The sequence below is a fragment of the Rhineura floridana genome, chromosome 2 (assembly GCF_030035675.1).
Source record: "Rhineura floridana isolate rRhiFlo1 chromosome 2, rRhiFlo1.hap2, whole genome shotgun sequence".
Lineage (NCBI taxonomy): Eukaryota > Metazoa > Chordata > Lepidosauria > Squamata > Rhineuridae > Rhineura > Rhineura floridana.
In genome coordinates, this window is record NC_084481.1 from 105833130 (window position 1) to 105846109 (window position 12980).

Here is a 12980-nt window from a genome sequence, read left to right on the forward strand (position 1 = left end):
TGTTTTGTACGCATTGCTTTGATAAATGGCATTTGAAAATATGTAAAAAGGAGGTTGTGGCTTTTAAAATGCATTGGTCTGATCTACAGACTTTATTTTTATAGGTAAACATTTTATAGGGAAATTACTTTTGTTTTTGTAAGAAGAATGAGCTTTTTTCTAATTCAGGCCAATCTGAATCCACAGAGGTGAATTTTTGTCTTATATGAATATATCTCTTGATTTTTCCAGTGTGTAGCTCAGAAAGTTGGGGGTTGGTTAGTAATCTCTTGATCCAGTTGACTGAGCCCCCAACTAGCAGCAGCTTCTTATGAATGCTGACTGAAAGTATCTGTTCAATGAGGCTTGTTCTCAGGTAAGTATATTTAGGATTACAGCCTAAAATGGAGAAGGGAACCAGGAGGGGGTTTCAATTAGTTATTCTGTCCTTCCATCTTCCTTCACATTCTTTTGTCTCCCACCCTGGCAGCACACCTCACTGCATCTATGGGCTCATCCATACTTCTGTTTAATCTGCAGTGTAAGCTTCTTGTGTCTTCATTAATTCTCACTCTTCCATATGATGCTTGTCTCTAATCACTGCCTTCCCACCCTTTCCCATCCCTTATTCTGCAGTTTCTCATATAAGCTGTACTGAGAAAAGAAAAAAAGCGATCTAAGGAGGGAATTTTGGTTGCTTTGCCTCCAACTATCCTATGTGGGTGGTTCTAATTCCAGCTCCTTCCATGCCTCTTGTTCTTTTGGATTCCCATTGGCTCCCTCACCTCTCTCCCTTCTGAACTGAGCCAATCAGCAACACTCCTGTGCTGGGATTGGAGAAAGGAGGGGAGATGTTTGCAAACAAAAAAGGACATAGCTACTAGAATGGATGAGGAAATGGTTTGGTTGGAGTACAATGAAAGTTCAAAGCAGTCAGGTTTGGACTACCAGCAGACAATTCCAAAAAGGAAAATGTGGATTTTTTGTATGGTCTGGATGACCTCAACAGGAATGGGCAATCTTTTTTCTGTTAAGGGTCATGTTCTCTTGGGCTTAATTTCTTGGGGGCTGGGCTGCATAGTTATGGTAGGCAGAACCAGAGCTAATTATGACAGAAACAAAAGTATTCTGGATCAGCTTATTCAGACGAAAGACAACCCTGTTTCAATTTTTACCATTTCTACTTCAAAATTAGAATCCCTGCAAGGGATTGTCTACTCAGAACAGAAGTAAGCCCCACTGGGCTTGATAGGGATGCTCCCAAATAAGTATACAGAGGATTTTTTTTAGTATAACACACCAGTGCAGCTAGTGTTTTGGAAAGCAAGTGAAAGGAATTCCTTTCTGACTTTAGTGTGATATAAGGGTGCACGTGTGTGTGTATATATATATATATATATATATATATACAGAGAGAGAGAGAGAGATGTGCACGCACTTGCATGCACACACACTATGCAGAAGCATAGCAATTTAATCTTAGATGGCTGTGGGGGGAATGGGACTTCTTTGTCGCAAGCCATACAACCTGGAAAAAGTGCTTTTAAAACCACATCAGTAAAATACTGCCCCTTGTTCTGAAACTACATACATAAAAAGAAGGGGTATTTGAAAGCCAGGAAAAATTAGGAAATGAACAAGAAAGAAAGACCTCTATGATGGAAGAATAAGGCAGTTTAAGGAGACATTGGGGCTGCATAAAATGTGACCCCCAGGCTGCAGGTTGCCCACTGTAACAACAGTCCTTTGGGACCCCTGTTTGTAAGCTCAAACAATTTTGTGACCCCCTTACACTAATTGTAATTTTAGTCTCTGTTAATTGAAAAAATGGTGCGTGGCAAAATCACATCTCCAAATATCCCTTTCCATAAAAAGCTCCCTGCAGACAGGGAGGTGTTGCTTTCCCCCCCCTAATGCAAAGGTCCAATCAAATTGGGATTCCCCCTTCCCCCCCCCAGTCTGAAGATGTACAGTCCTGTCTCCCAACACCAGTGGGTTACAGTGTTGGACTAAGATCCGGGTTCAAATCCCCACCCAGCCATGAAGCCCACTGGGTGGCCTTGGGCCAGACACAATCTCTTAGCCTGACCTATCTCACAGGGTTGGTGTAAGGATAAAATGGAAAGAGGGGAACTATGTGCACCACCTTGAGCAACTTGGAGGAAAGGTGGGATATAAATGCAATAATAATTAATTAAATAATTACATTTCAGCTGCAGTATGTGGACCTCAGTCAACCTGCTGAGCTTTTTTAAAATAGCAATAATCAAGAAGCAGCAATGTGGTAGTGGTGGGGTTGCCAGATCGTGAAGACAAAAGGGTGGATAGATTGAGGAGGGGGGTTAGTGCTTTTAGGCCTTGGGATGATCATCAGAACTGATAACTTGGTTAGCATGCACTTGGTGAATGAGAGTGGAGCAGAAGACGGATCAGCGCATGCGCACATACAAACACAACTGCCCCTCCTGCAAGCATCTGGAGGCGTGCATGCATTTCGGCACTTGGGAGGGGGGAAACCCTCAATTGCTGCAGCTTCTTGGAGAGAGAGGTTGGGGGGCAGAATGTAGGTGGAAGAAAGGGGGGACACTGGCACACACACTTAGCCTCAGAGATGGGGGGTGAGCAAGTCCTGAGCTTCCTCACTTCTCCTCACCTCTGTCTGGGCCGAAGGCGAGTTCTGGGCAGTCTTGCAAATAATAATTTTTAAAAGGAGGTGGCAGCAAAGCAGGAGTCAAGAAAGGCAAGCAGGCTGGCTGCCAGGAAGGAAGGGGGAAAGCAGCCTTTCCTTGCAGCCTTGCTTCTTTTTGCTTCACAAAAAGCCCTGTCCTCTCATTCTGAGTAAGGGCATCTTCAGCAGCAGCAGTGCAAGTAGATGGGAGTCGGGATAGTAATCCCCTCTTCTTCCTGGTAGCACCTCCCTCAGCCTTCTTTGGCATCTGCCATGTGTGGTATAGGCAGATGCCTGCCCTTGGCGTGCCTGAAAGATACTTTGTCGCTTCAGCAAAGTCCTCCCCTCTTGTTTGGAGCAAGGGAGAGGTGTCATCTGCAGTGGCAATGGGGAGCAGACAGCATCCAGGTAGTGAAGACCTTTTAAAAGTCTTTTTAAAGTATTTTTTAAAAGATAAATAATTCATTTTTTACTGTTCGCAGCCCCCTCTGGATTACTTTGTGGCCCCCCTAGGGATCACGGCCCCCACTTTGGGAACCACTGACCTACAACACAGGAGAGCCAGGAGAAACATCCACAATTAGCAAGGAAATATTAAATAATGAAACGGTTTGTTTAAACACTGATACTCATAATATAAACTCCCTCTCTATCTGTTGCAGGAGTTTGAGTTGCATAGAATGCAGAATAATACATAACGATAGTCAAGAATGGTTTTTACCATTAGGAACTGATTGATGTAACAGTAGTTTCCTGGTGACATCATAGTAAATCTCAGCAGTCTAAATATTTTTTTTCCAGAAGAGGTAATCTACCGGGCACTTTTACAAAATTGTACTTAAAATGGCATTTACAGCTCCCTGAAGAGCCAAACTCTACATACAGTCTATAGCATGCACAGATTTTCTTTCTTTTCATTTAGAGATGGTAGTAGTGCTTGGACAATTGCTATTGTCTGTGAGTGTGGAACTGAATCATTACATAATTCTGGATTGCAGCAAAAATCTATTGATTAATTTACGCACTGTGTATCAAGAAGAGCATGGACTTTCATCAAAGTTGTATTTTAGAGCTAAGGTGTAAAAAGGAGACATTTCAATTCTAGTAAAACTTATGGAAAAATAGAGGTCTGTGTCAGAATGGGAGCTATATTATTGAGTGGATAAATTACTTATTAAATGTGCTTCAAACTTCTTCAAACATAAGAGCATTTAGAACAAAGAAATTAGCATTTTCAGATGTTGCTGTTGCTCATCTGTGATGCATGGGGCCAAGGGGAGAAGATATTTGGGTACATAGCTCTATTGATTCAATTATAAATTGCTTTTTTTCAGAGCTTGACCCTGGAAAGAGAAAAAAGTTTGTACTGAAAATGGAGAGAATGCCTCCAAACTGATCTCACTGCTCAGTTGTGTTAGATCTGTTACATTCATTTAATTCTTCCCATGCTGAATATGAACCTTGTAATGGCTGACAAATGCAAAACTTTTAAAGACCCAGGCTCAGTCAGTGATGCTTCAGTCACTTCCAGGTTAGTCACTACAGTGCACATCTGCCCTTGAAGATAGTCAAGGCCACTGACTCAGAATGTTGTGGTCAGACTTGTGCCAGGGTCAGCAGAATTAGGGTTGCCATATTCCAGTTCCACAAATCCAGGCAGGCTAATTTGCATATTATGCATATCATGCAAAGTATTTGCATATTATTTGCATATTATGCAAATTATTTGCATATTAATATTTGGATTGTCCAGTTGTTTTCTTTTTGTGCCTAGGAATTACCACCAAAAACTGGGGAAAGATGTGAGAAATCTTTTTATAAAAAGCAACATTTTCAGCCTTAAATGCCGAGACTCTAGTTTCCAACACTATGGAATATTGATTGATTGATTAAGAGGATTTATATCCTGCCCTTCTGCTGTTAAAAACAGAGCTCAGCACAGCTTACAAATATAATAAAAACAATTAAAATGCACAATCAATATTAAAAATAATAAAAACACAAAATAGCAACAAACAAAGTAAGTCAGGGCAGCAGTACGGTTAACCATTACATATACGATATATTTCAGAGATGTGGTGGGTAGAGAAAAACAAGAAGCCAAAATGTTAGGAAAAGGAGTCTTTCACACCGCATGCTCAGTTCTAAATACTGTTGCAGCAAGTTTTACAAGTTCCTCCAGTATTCCACTGGTGCAGGCACTCAGACATTCAAAGTATCTGTATGTTTCTTAGGTTTTATAAAAGCAGAGCTTTGCTTAACTCAAAATTTATTCTCCCTGTGATCAACCACATCTACACTGGTTCCACCTCCATACTCAAAATGAAACTGGGCCTGGAAGTGTGCAACAACCCCACACATACCTTGCTGATTAGATTACCAATGCCAGGATGTCTGTCTTATCGACTACTCTCCTGCTGCCCCCCCCCAGGCATCATGAAAGACCCAGTTCTGGGCTCAGAAAGAAAATAAATATCTGGTCCTCTTCAAAGTACTGATAAGCCTCTTGTTTTAATTAAAATAATAATTATAAATTCTTGCTCGTATCACTAATGGGAGTTAATTATCTTGCAAATGCTGCTGTTGCTTCTATGGCTGTAACGGAGTGAGGTTAAAGATAAGTGAAATGCAAATAGGAAAAAAACAACACAAAAGGCAGTAACACTTTCCCAAATGTAATACCATACCAACCACAACAAGATTCCTGTGAGTAAGGCAGAAAACTAAGCATCTCACAACCAGTCAGGATTCCTAACCAAAAACCAAAAATATGATAAATGAAGGAATATTTATATAAGAATGACTATCAAATATATTTATTATTTACACAAACTGTAAAGATATTTATAGTGCAATCCTAGGTTTATTTATTCAGAAGCAAGTCCCAGTGTATTCAGTGGGGCTTACTCAAACAGGGACAGAAATGCAACCTCAAGTGATAAGCAACTTCATTCACACAACCCAAAATTCTGAATCATAAGATTCCATACACGCACACGCACACACTGAAGATGTATAAATACATACAGCCCATATAACAGTTTATTGTCAAACCAGTTGGTCATTGCAGAAAAATCAGTATTAGTTTTTTTAAAAATCAGTATTAGTTTCCTACAGAATAAAAACTGTAATACCTAAGTAAGCCCTGCCTACTTGCTTTAAAATAGGACTAGAGGGGGGAGACAGAAAGAGTTAGAACACAAACACAATTCTTTTTTAGATTCACTCCAAAGTCCCATTGATTTTCAGCACAGTCATAACCATGTCTACTCAAAAGTAACTCCTATTGAATTCAGTGGGATTTACTCTGGGCATATGGGATTAGCATTGCTTTTACAAAAGCAAGTATTGGGAAGGTTTTCAAAACACTGCCCAGGATCTGACTCCTGCACATAAGAGGAAAAAAACCTGAAATGTATATACTTACCCAATTTATGAGATTTTTAGATAAACGGGGGGAAACCACCATTTTCTGGCATTGCAATGAGGTTTTCTAGACACTGCCTCAGGTCAGTGAAACTGAAACACAACCCTGGCTTCACTGATTGGCTGCAATCCTGAACGGGCGGGGTTAAAGCTACAAAGTGCTATACAGTACTGTTTAAATAAAGATTTAACAGTCGGGGGGGCGGCTGACGTTTTTATGTATATCTCGAGAACTGGACTACCTAGAAACTTTTTTTAAAAAAGTAAAGCTGAGAATCCGGGCCACCTAAGGGGCTGAACGGGCACCAGGTGGCATGCAAAGAATCCGGGTAAAACCCGGCTAACCGGGCAATATGGCATCCCTAAGTAGGATGGACCATATTAGGCCAATTTTGTTCCACTTTCTTTCCAGGCTCAATACAAGGTTTTGGCTTTGGCCTGTAAAACCCTATGTGGCCTGGGACCAGCATATCTCAGCTTGAATGAACCAGATCAAGCTATGTGCTCAATTTCTGAGGCTCTTGTTCCCTCTTGGCCAACAGAAGTGAAACTGGTGGGGAACAAGAGAGATGGCCTTTTCAGTTGTGGCACCTAAACTATGGAATAGGCTCCCTAGAGAGGCCTCCTCTTTGCCTGCTTTTAAAATAGCTCTTAAGTCTGTTTTATTCCTTTGGGCATTTTTGTTGTTGTTTTTTAGTTAAAGCTTCTGCTTATGTTTTTTAGTCTGCTATTGCTGATATGGTTTTATGATGCCATTTTTAATGCTGTTTTGTTTGTGATTGTGTGTTTTTGTTCTGTTGTGATTCATATTTTTATTCGTAAACTGAGTTTGAGTTTTATCATGGAAACATGTAAGGTAGTTGTAGAAATAAATAAAATAAACAAGAAGAATGGTTTGCCAGTGTAGTGCCCCCAGTACTTCCTATGGCACCTGCAAAAGGTCTCAGTAAATATTCCCTCAAAAATCTACAGTGCATGGGAGAATGTTTGCTCTTCCTGCTCAGTTTCTGCTTGCGCTGGCTCAGCCCTCGTACACTGAACACCCCCCTTAAACATGACAATAATTTGTTGAATGCCAGGAGTCAATCTACTCATTCTCTAGTTTTGAACAAAGGAGAGGTGCAAAGAGCTTCTGCGTGAGTAAATACAGCAATAGCTGATATAGGTGTGTTATGATATGCCCCTACAGCAGACATGTGGTGACTGGCATCTACAGCACTTGAGGTGGGAAGGTCAGGGATACTGCAAGGTAGTAGCAGCCCCACAAGTGCACACGCATATGAAGAGGTGGTGCTGCCAACATGGAACTCCTCCAGCTTCACTCCCATTGCCTCTGCTCCATTCCCTCATGAGCCACTGCCACAGTTAACCCCAGTCCTTAATAACACCAAACACCTCTTCTTTACAATTCATTCTACTAAGGGTTCTCACTGAGCCCGATTAACATGTTTAGAGAGTTCTGCTGTCATGTTTCATTATATGATAGAAATATCCTTGGCCACCAAGAAGCTCAGGTCTTTAGGCACTTGAAATGTTTTTTCCTAGCCTCTGACCAGTGTACTTGTATTGCAAAGGAGGAAGTAGCCTCTCTGTAAAACTCTTATGGGTGTGGTCCTTTGTGCAGCTGTCTTGTATTACTGGAATCTAATTTGGACTGCGTTTTAATTGTTAGTTTTATTGCATATTCGGTTTTGGAGACAATTTGCTGTTTTACACACATGGAACTGGCTATGAAAATGTTCTGCTGGCTAATTCAGTACAACAATTATAAGTAAAAGATCAATATTGGGAAGTATAAAATCAGAAACGTAATGTCAGATATTAAACCACAAATTGATCTTCTTGTCAAACCGTAAGTAAGCGTTGCTCCAAGACATGCTTCAGAGATGAGAGGGCATTTTGTAATTCAACTGCAGTATACTGAAATGGTGAGATAAATCATTTTATGTTGATTAACTCTTTAGGAGCACTGCCTGGTGATACAGCCCTGTTCCATTTAGTCTCATCTTATTATTATATATGGTTCTTTAAACACTTCTTCCAATCTATCTAAGTCAAAGCCATCAGTAAGTAGAATGGCAGGTCTTGCTCTGCTTGGTAATCTCTGAACGTATGGGGCCTGAAAAGGAAAGCGATCTTGAGTTTGTAGTGGATAGCTCAATGAAAATGTCAACCCAGGATGCGGCAGCTATGTAAAGGGTTGATTCCATGTTGGGGATTGTTAAAAAAGGGATTGATAAAATCTGTCAATATCATAATGCTGCTATAAAAATTTATACTGAGATCACACTTCAAATACTATGTACAGTTCTGCTTGCCACAGTTCAAAAAGGATACTGTAGATCTGGAAAAGGTTCAGAAAAGGGGACACAAATTATAATGGGGCTGGCACAACTCCTGTATGACATTTGGAGTGAGTAAATTTGGAAAAAAGGCAAGTAAGTGAGGACATGATAGAGGTGTATAAGATTTATGCATGGTGTGGAAGAAGTGGATAAGGAACAGGTTTTCTCCCTCTTTCATATAATACTAAAACCCAGGGTCTGCCAATGAAGTTGATGTTGGAAGATTCAGAACAGCCAAAAGGAAGTACTACGTTATGCATTGCATAGCTGAACTGTGGAATTTGTTCTCACAAGACATAGCAATGACCAGCAACTTGGATGGTTTTAAAAAGCAATTAGACAAATTCAGTGAGGATAAGGTTATCAAGAGCTACTACCCATGATGGCTGTGTCCTGCCTCCACTGTTCAGGCAGTATGCCTCTGTACAACACTTGCTGGGAATCATAAATGGACCTCATGTTTTTGTGTTATGTTATTTTAGTGTTCCCATGATAAGTCTTAATAAGCCCTTTGCTTTTGTTAAATGATCCAACCGAATTAATTTCGTTTGTACTCCTAGCAAGTAAAGTCTTTGGTGCTACATTTCTTTTTTGGGCTGAATGTAGAATATCAAAGTTATTTATTTCAGAGGCTGCCAACATGGCACCCACAAACACCAGTGTGTTCACCAGTACTTCCGATGGCACCTGCAAAAGGTCTCAGTAAATATATTGTACAATGCATGAAAGGTTGTTTGCTTTTCCTGCTCAGTTCCTATTTGCCTTGACTCAGCCTCTCCTGCATGCCTCCATGACAGCCATGTTGTGTTATGCCACATCCCCACATCAGTCATTATTTGATTATTGTTTTTGGATTGTGGATTTTCTTTGTAAATTCGGTGGTGTATACATTTTTTAAATAAATGAGTTTTTCATTTTTCTTTATAGACCTAGGAACCTGTTGTAATGGCATGAAGGCTAGGGCAGAAAAGGTAGCCAATAAATTAGCCCAGAATCAAGTGGAAAAGGGTGCTAGAGATCATATAGCTTAATAATATATAGGCCGTATAGGTTAGGTCAGCCTTTCCCAACCGGTGTGCCTCCAGATGTTGTTGGACCACAACTCCCATCAACCTCAGCCATTGGCAATGCTGGCTGAGGCTGACGGGAGTTGTGGTCCAACAACATCTGGAGGCACACTGGTTGGGAAAGGCTGGGTTAGGTGCTTACTTCAACAGCATTGGGCATTTGGGCACTGGGCTCCTGCTGGGAGGAAGGGCGGGATATAAATCAAATAAATAAATAATCTGTATATAGAAGATCCTTTGGTGTGTTTTGGTATGTGTGGCAAGAGTGGGACCAATTCTGAATCACTCTAGCCAGTCCCTAATTTTGAGTCTTTTAAAGTTCAAATTATGAATATTTAATTAACATAGGGACATGTTTAGCCAAATCTGAGCAGTTTATCTTGCATTCAAATATAATGAAATAGGTTGCATTTGGTTAAAGGAGACACAAGATATTAAAAACTACTAAAAGGGATCTAGTGTAAAATACAAATGCATATTCTCTCCACAAGATCTATCAGCACCTATTAGCCATCATAACTAAATGGAACCTGAATATTCAAAGTCACTATACCTTTGACTACCACCAGTTACTGGGGTCACATAACAGAGAGGGTTGTTATTTCATGCCCTGCTTATGGGCTTCCTTGGAGCATCTGACTGGCCACAGTTGGAAAAGGGGTGCTGGAATAGCTAGAACGTTGGTCAGATCCATCAAAGCTTTTATGTTCCTATGACTGAGAAGCAAAAATCATTCTGAATTTTGATGTGCCTTTTTTAAAAAAAGGATTAATTGATAGCTTTGTTTGTTATCAGTTCTTGGAATGACCAAGCAGTTGTGGATGAACATAATCTTCACAATGTAGAAGGAGCTGAAAGGAACAGCTGCAACTGAACAATTCTCTCTTTTGCCTAAAAGTAGTGATCGATCAATTATATAGTAAAATTAAACGTGAAATCTATGGTGTTGAGTTTGAACATTTTTATATCTGTTTTCAGTATCATTGCAGTTTTAACACCATCAGACTAATTTTGATTAAGAATGCATAAAGCAAGTGCTGAAACAAAAAATCAAGTTTCTTTCTCTGTGTTTAATGTTTTAGGGCACTCTGAGATGGAGCTAAACTGGAGATTAGGCAGAGTCTCAAGACCAGGTTCTGCTACAGTTCGGGTCACAAATTTGGGCTGGCAAGGCCTCCTGAATCCCAATCCATCGATTAAAGATGATGATGAAGACCTACTTGTGGATGAGTATCTGTCCCCCAATAAGCTTGTAAGTAGATGCCACTTTAATATATCTGGTATGAGAACTCTGGAATGTTACAGAATCAAATTAGCCTTGCTAAAACTCATAGCCGTATCTTGGATGTGGGCCAAGAAACTGCAGCAGAATCCTGAAAAGACAGAGGTGTTATATGTTCCATGTTTCCAAGTCCAGGAGATGGGAAGTTGGCCTGTTCTGGATGGGGTTTCACTGGCTTGGAAAGGGCAGGTTCGTAGCTTGGGGTACTCTTGGATCCTACATTGTCACTGTATGCTCAGGTGACCTCAGTGGATAGGAGTGCCTATTTCCAGCTCTGCCTGATTAATCAGATATGGCCCCTGTTGGACAGAGATGACTTGGCAACAGCACTTTATGCTCTGGTACCTTCCAGATTGGATTATTGCACTGCAGGAATCATCCATTTTTTTCTTTCAGGCTTCTCCTGAAAACTAAACTTTTTAAACAGGTCTTTTAATATGGATTTTATTTTCCAAACAATTCAGTACTTATGGATGCTTTTATGATTGCTTTTAACAATGTTTCTATTTGTTTTTAATTTTATCACGTTTTTAGATTTTGTAATGCCGCCTTGATATAAATATTTTAATAAATAAATAAATAATGTGCTCTATGTGGGGCTGCCCTTGAAGACAACTCAGAAAATGGCTGGAGTTCGTTTTAGAACTCATGTAACCCCTGTTCTAAAACAGTTGCATTCGTTGCCAGTTTGTTTCCAGGTCTAATTCAAGGTGTTAGTGTTTAAAGCCCTAAATGACGAAGGCCCCAAATATCTCAAGAGGTCATCTCCTTCCCTACAGACCTTCTCAGTTGTTAAGATCAGCAGAGGGGCCTTCTTGGTAGCTCCACCACCCTCAGAAGTTCGGGGGGATGATGACCTGGAAGGGGGGTTTCTCTGTGGCAGCTCCAAAGTTGTAAAATTCCTTGTCTACAGAGGCACCACCACTGTACAGTTGTCAGCAGATGCTAAAGACACACCTCTTTACCCTGGCCTTCAGCACTTGAGGTGTATATTTTCAGAACCCACCCTATTCCTGTGATTGTAATGTGTTTTAATTGTTTTTAATACTATATTTTAAATCTTTGTAACCCACTTTGGGACCTAATGGTGAAGGGTGGGCAATAATAATAATAATAGTTGTAGTAGTATTCCAATCAGTGCTCCCTCTTAAAGACCAGTAGGACTACTGAAAAATGCTTTGGGTATCCCCGGCTGCTTCTCAGGCTCTTCCATACACAGATATAATGCATAAGTGTTAGACTCCCACAAAGATGGATAAAAGGAATTTATTTTACAGTACCCTTATTTCTTTTTAATATCAGAAAGATTAAAATAGTGTATATTTTAACATTGCATATATAATTAACATCCCTGAATGAGAGAGTCAAAGAGTTTCCTTGGTATATGAATCATATATTTGGCATATATAAATGACTCTATTTGTCATGCTAGTGGGATTTATCCCGCCTGGTACTATCAACCTTGAATGTCAGTGCATTTCTCCTAGCATCTGAGGCACTGTTTTCAAGGCCTACTAGTTGCTACTTAATAGCTCTTGAAGCAGTAATTTCATGGAATGCTCATGGCAGCTTTACCACTGAACCCTCAACCACCTTCCCTTGTCTACAGGAGAGTCAATGACAAAATGCTGCTTTCTGTACGTTGAGCAATGTGTGTAAACGTAGTAATTTGTTAATATTTTAATAAAGTTTTGTGTTGGTAAAACAATTGTGCTGTAGGAAGCAGGTGAGGCTAGGTTCCCTTATGATGATGCAGTTTTCATACTGTTGCATGCATTAGTCACTTGGACACTAATTAAGGGCTGAGAAAAGCCTGGGGGACGCTGGAAATGGCTCACATCTGCTGGCATGGGGATAGCTAGACAATTGGGTATATTTTGGTGGGATGAAGACAGTTAGCACCATGCATTGTAGACAGGGCTCTCTGTGGGAAAGGAGCTTCAGCAAGACTGCTTGCAGGCTTTCTCCTTTTCTCTGTGTGTGGCAATTGAAGAGAGGTGGACACATTACATAGATCTTAAATGAAATTTGGTGATTTCAGTGTATAGACTTTTTATTTCAGACAGTATGTCTCTGTTGGTGAAAAGAGATGATCCAGTGAAATTTCAGTGAGAGTTGTGATGGAAGCAAAGGTGTTGCTTTTAGAGTGAAAGTACAGGAATACCTCGCATTAACGTACTCAGTGGGACCAGAGCGAGTATGTAAACCGAAAA

General features: G+C 40.3%; 1 protein-coding gene across 6 annotated transcripts in view; it reads left to right on the plus strand.

Annotated features, from left to right (window-relative positions):
* Positions 1–12980, plus strand: part of LRRC56 (leucine rich repeat containing 56) — a 75738-nt gene that overhangs the window by 4666 nt on the left and 58092 nt on the right. For 4 of the 6 annotated variants that reach the window (XM_061609988.1, XM_061609990.1, XM_061609992.1 and 1 more), the window contains one exon: positions 10568–10737. In XM_061609988.1, the coding sequence (XP_061465972.1) occupies positions 10568–10737 (170 nt within the window). Of the gene's footprint in view, positions 1–3998; positions 4179–10567; positions 10738–12980 lie in introns of those variants that run through there. The other 2 variants (XM_061609989.1, XM_061609993.1) reach the window with 2 other exon arrangements.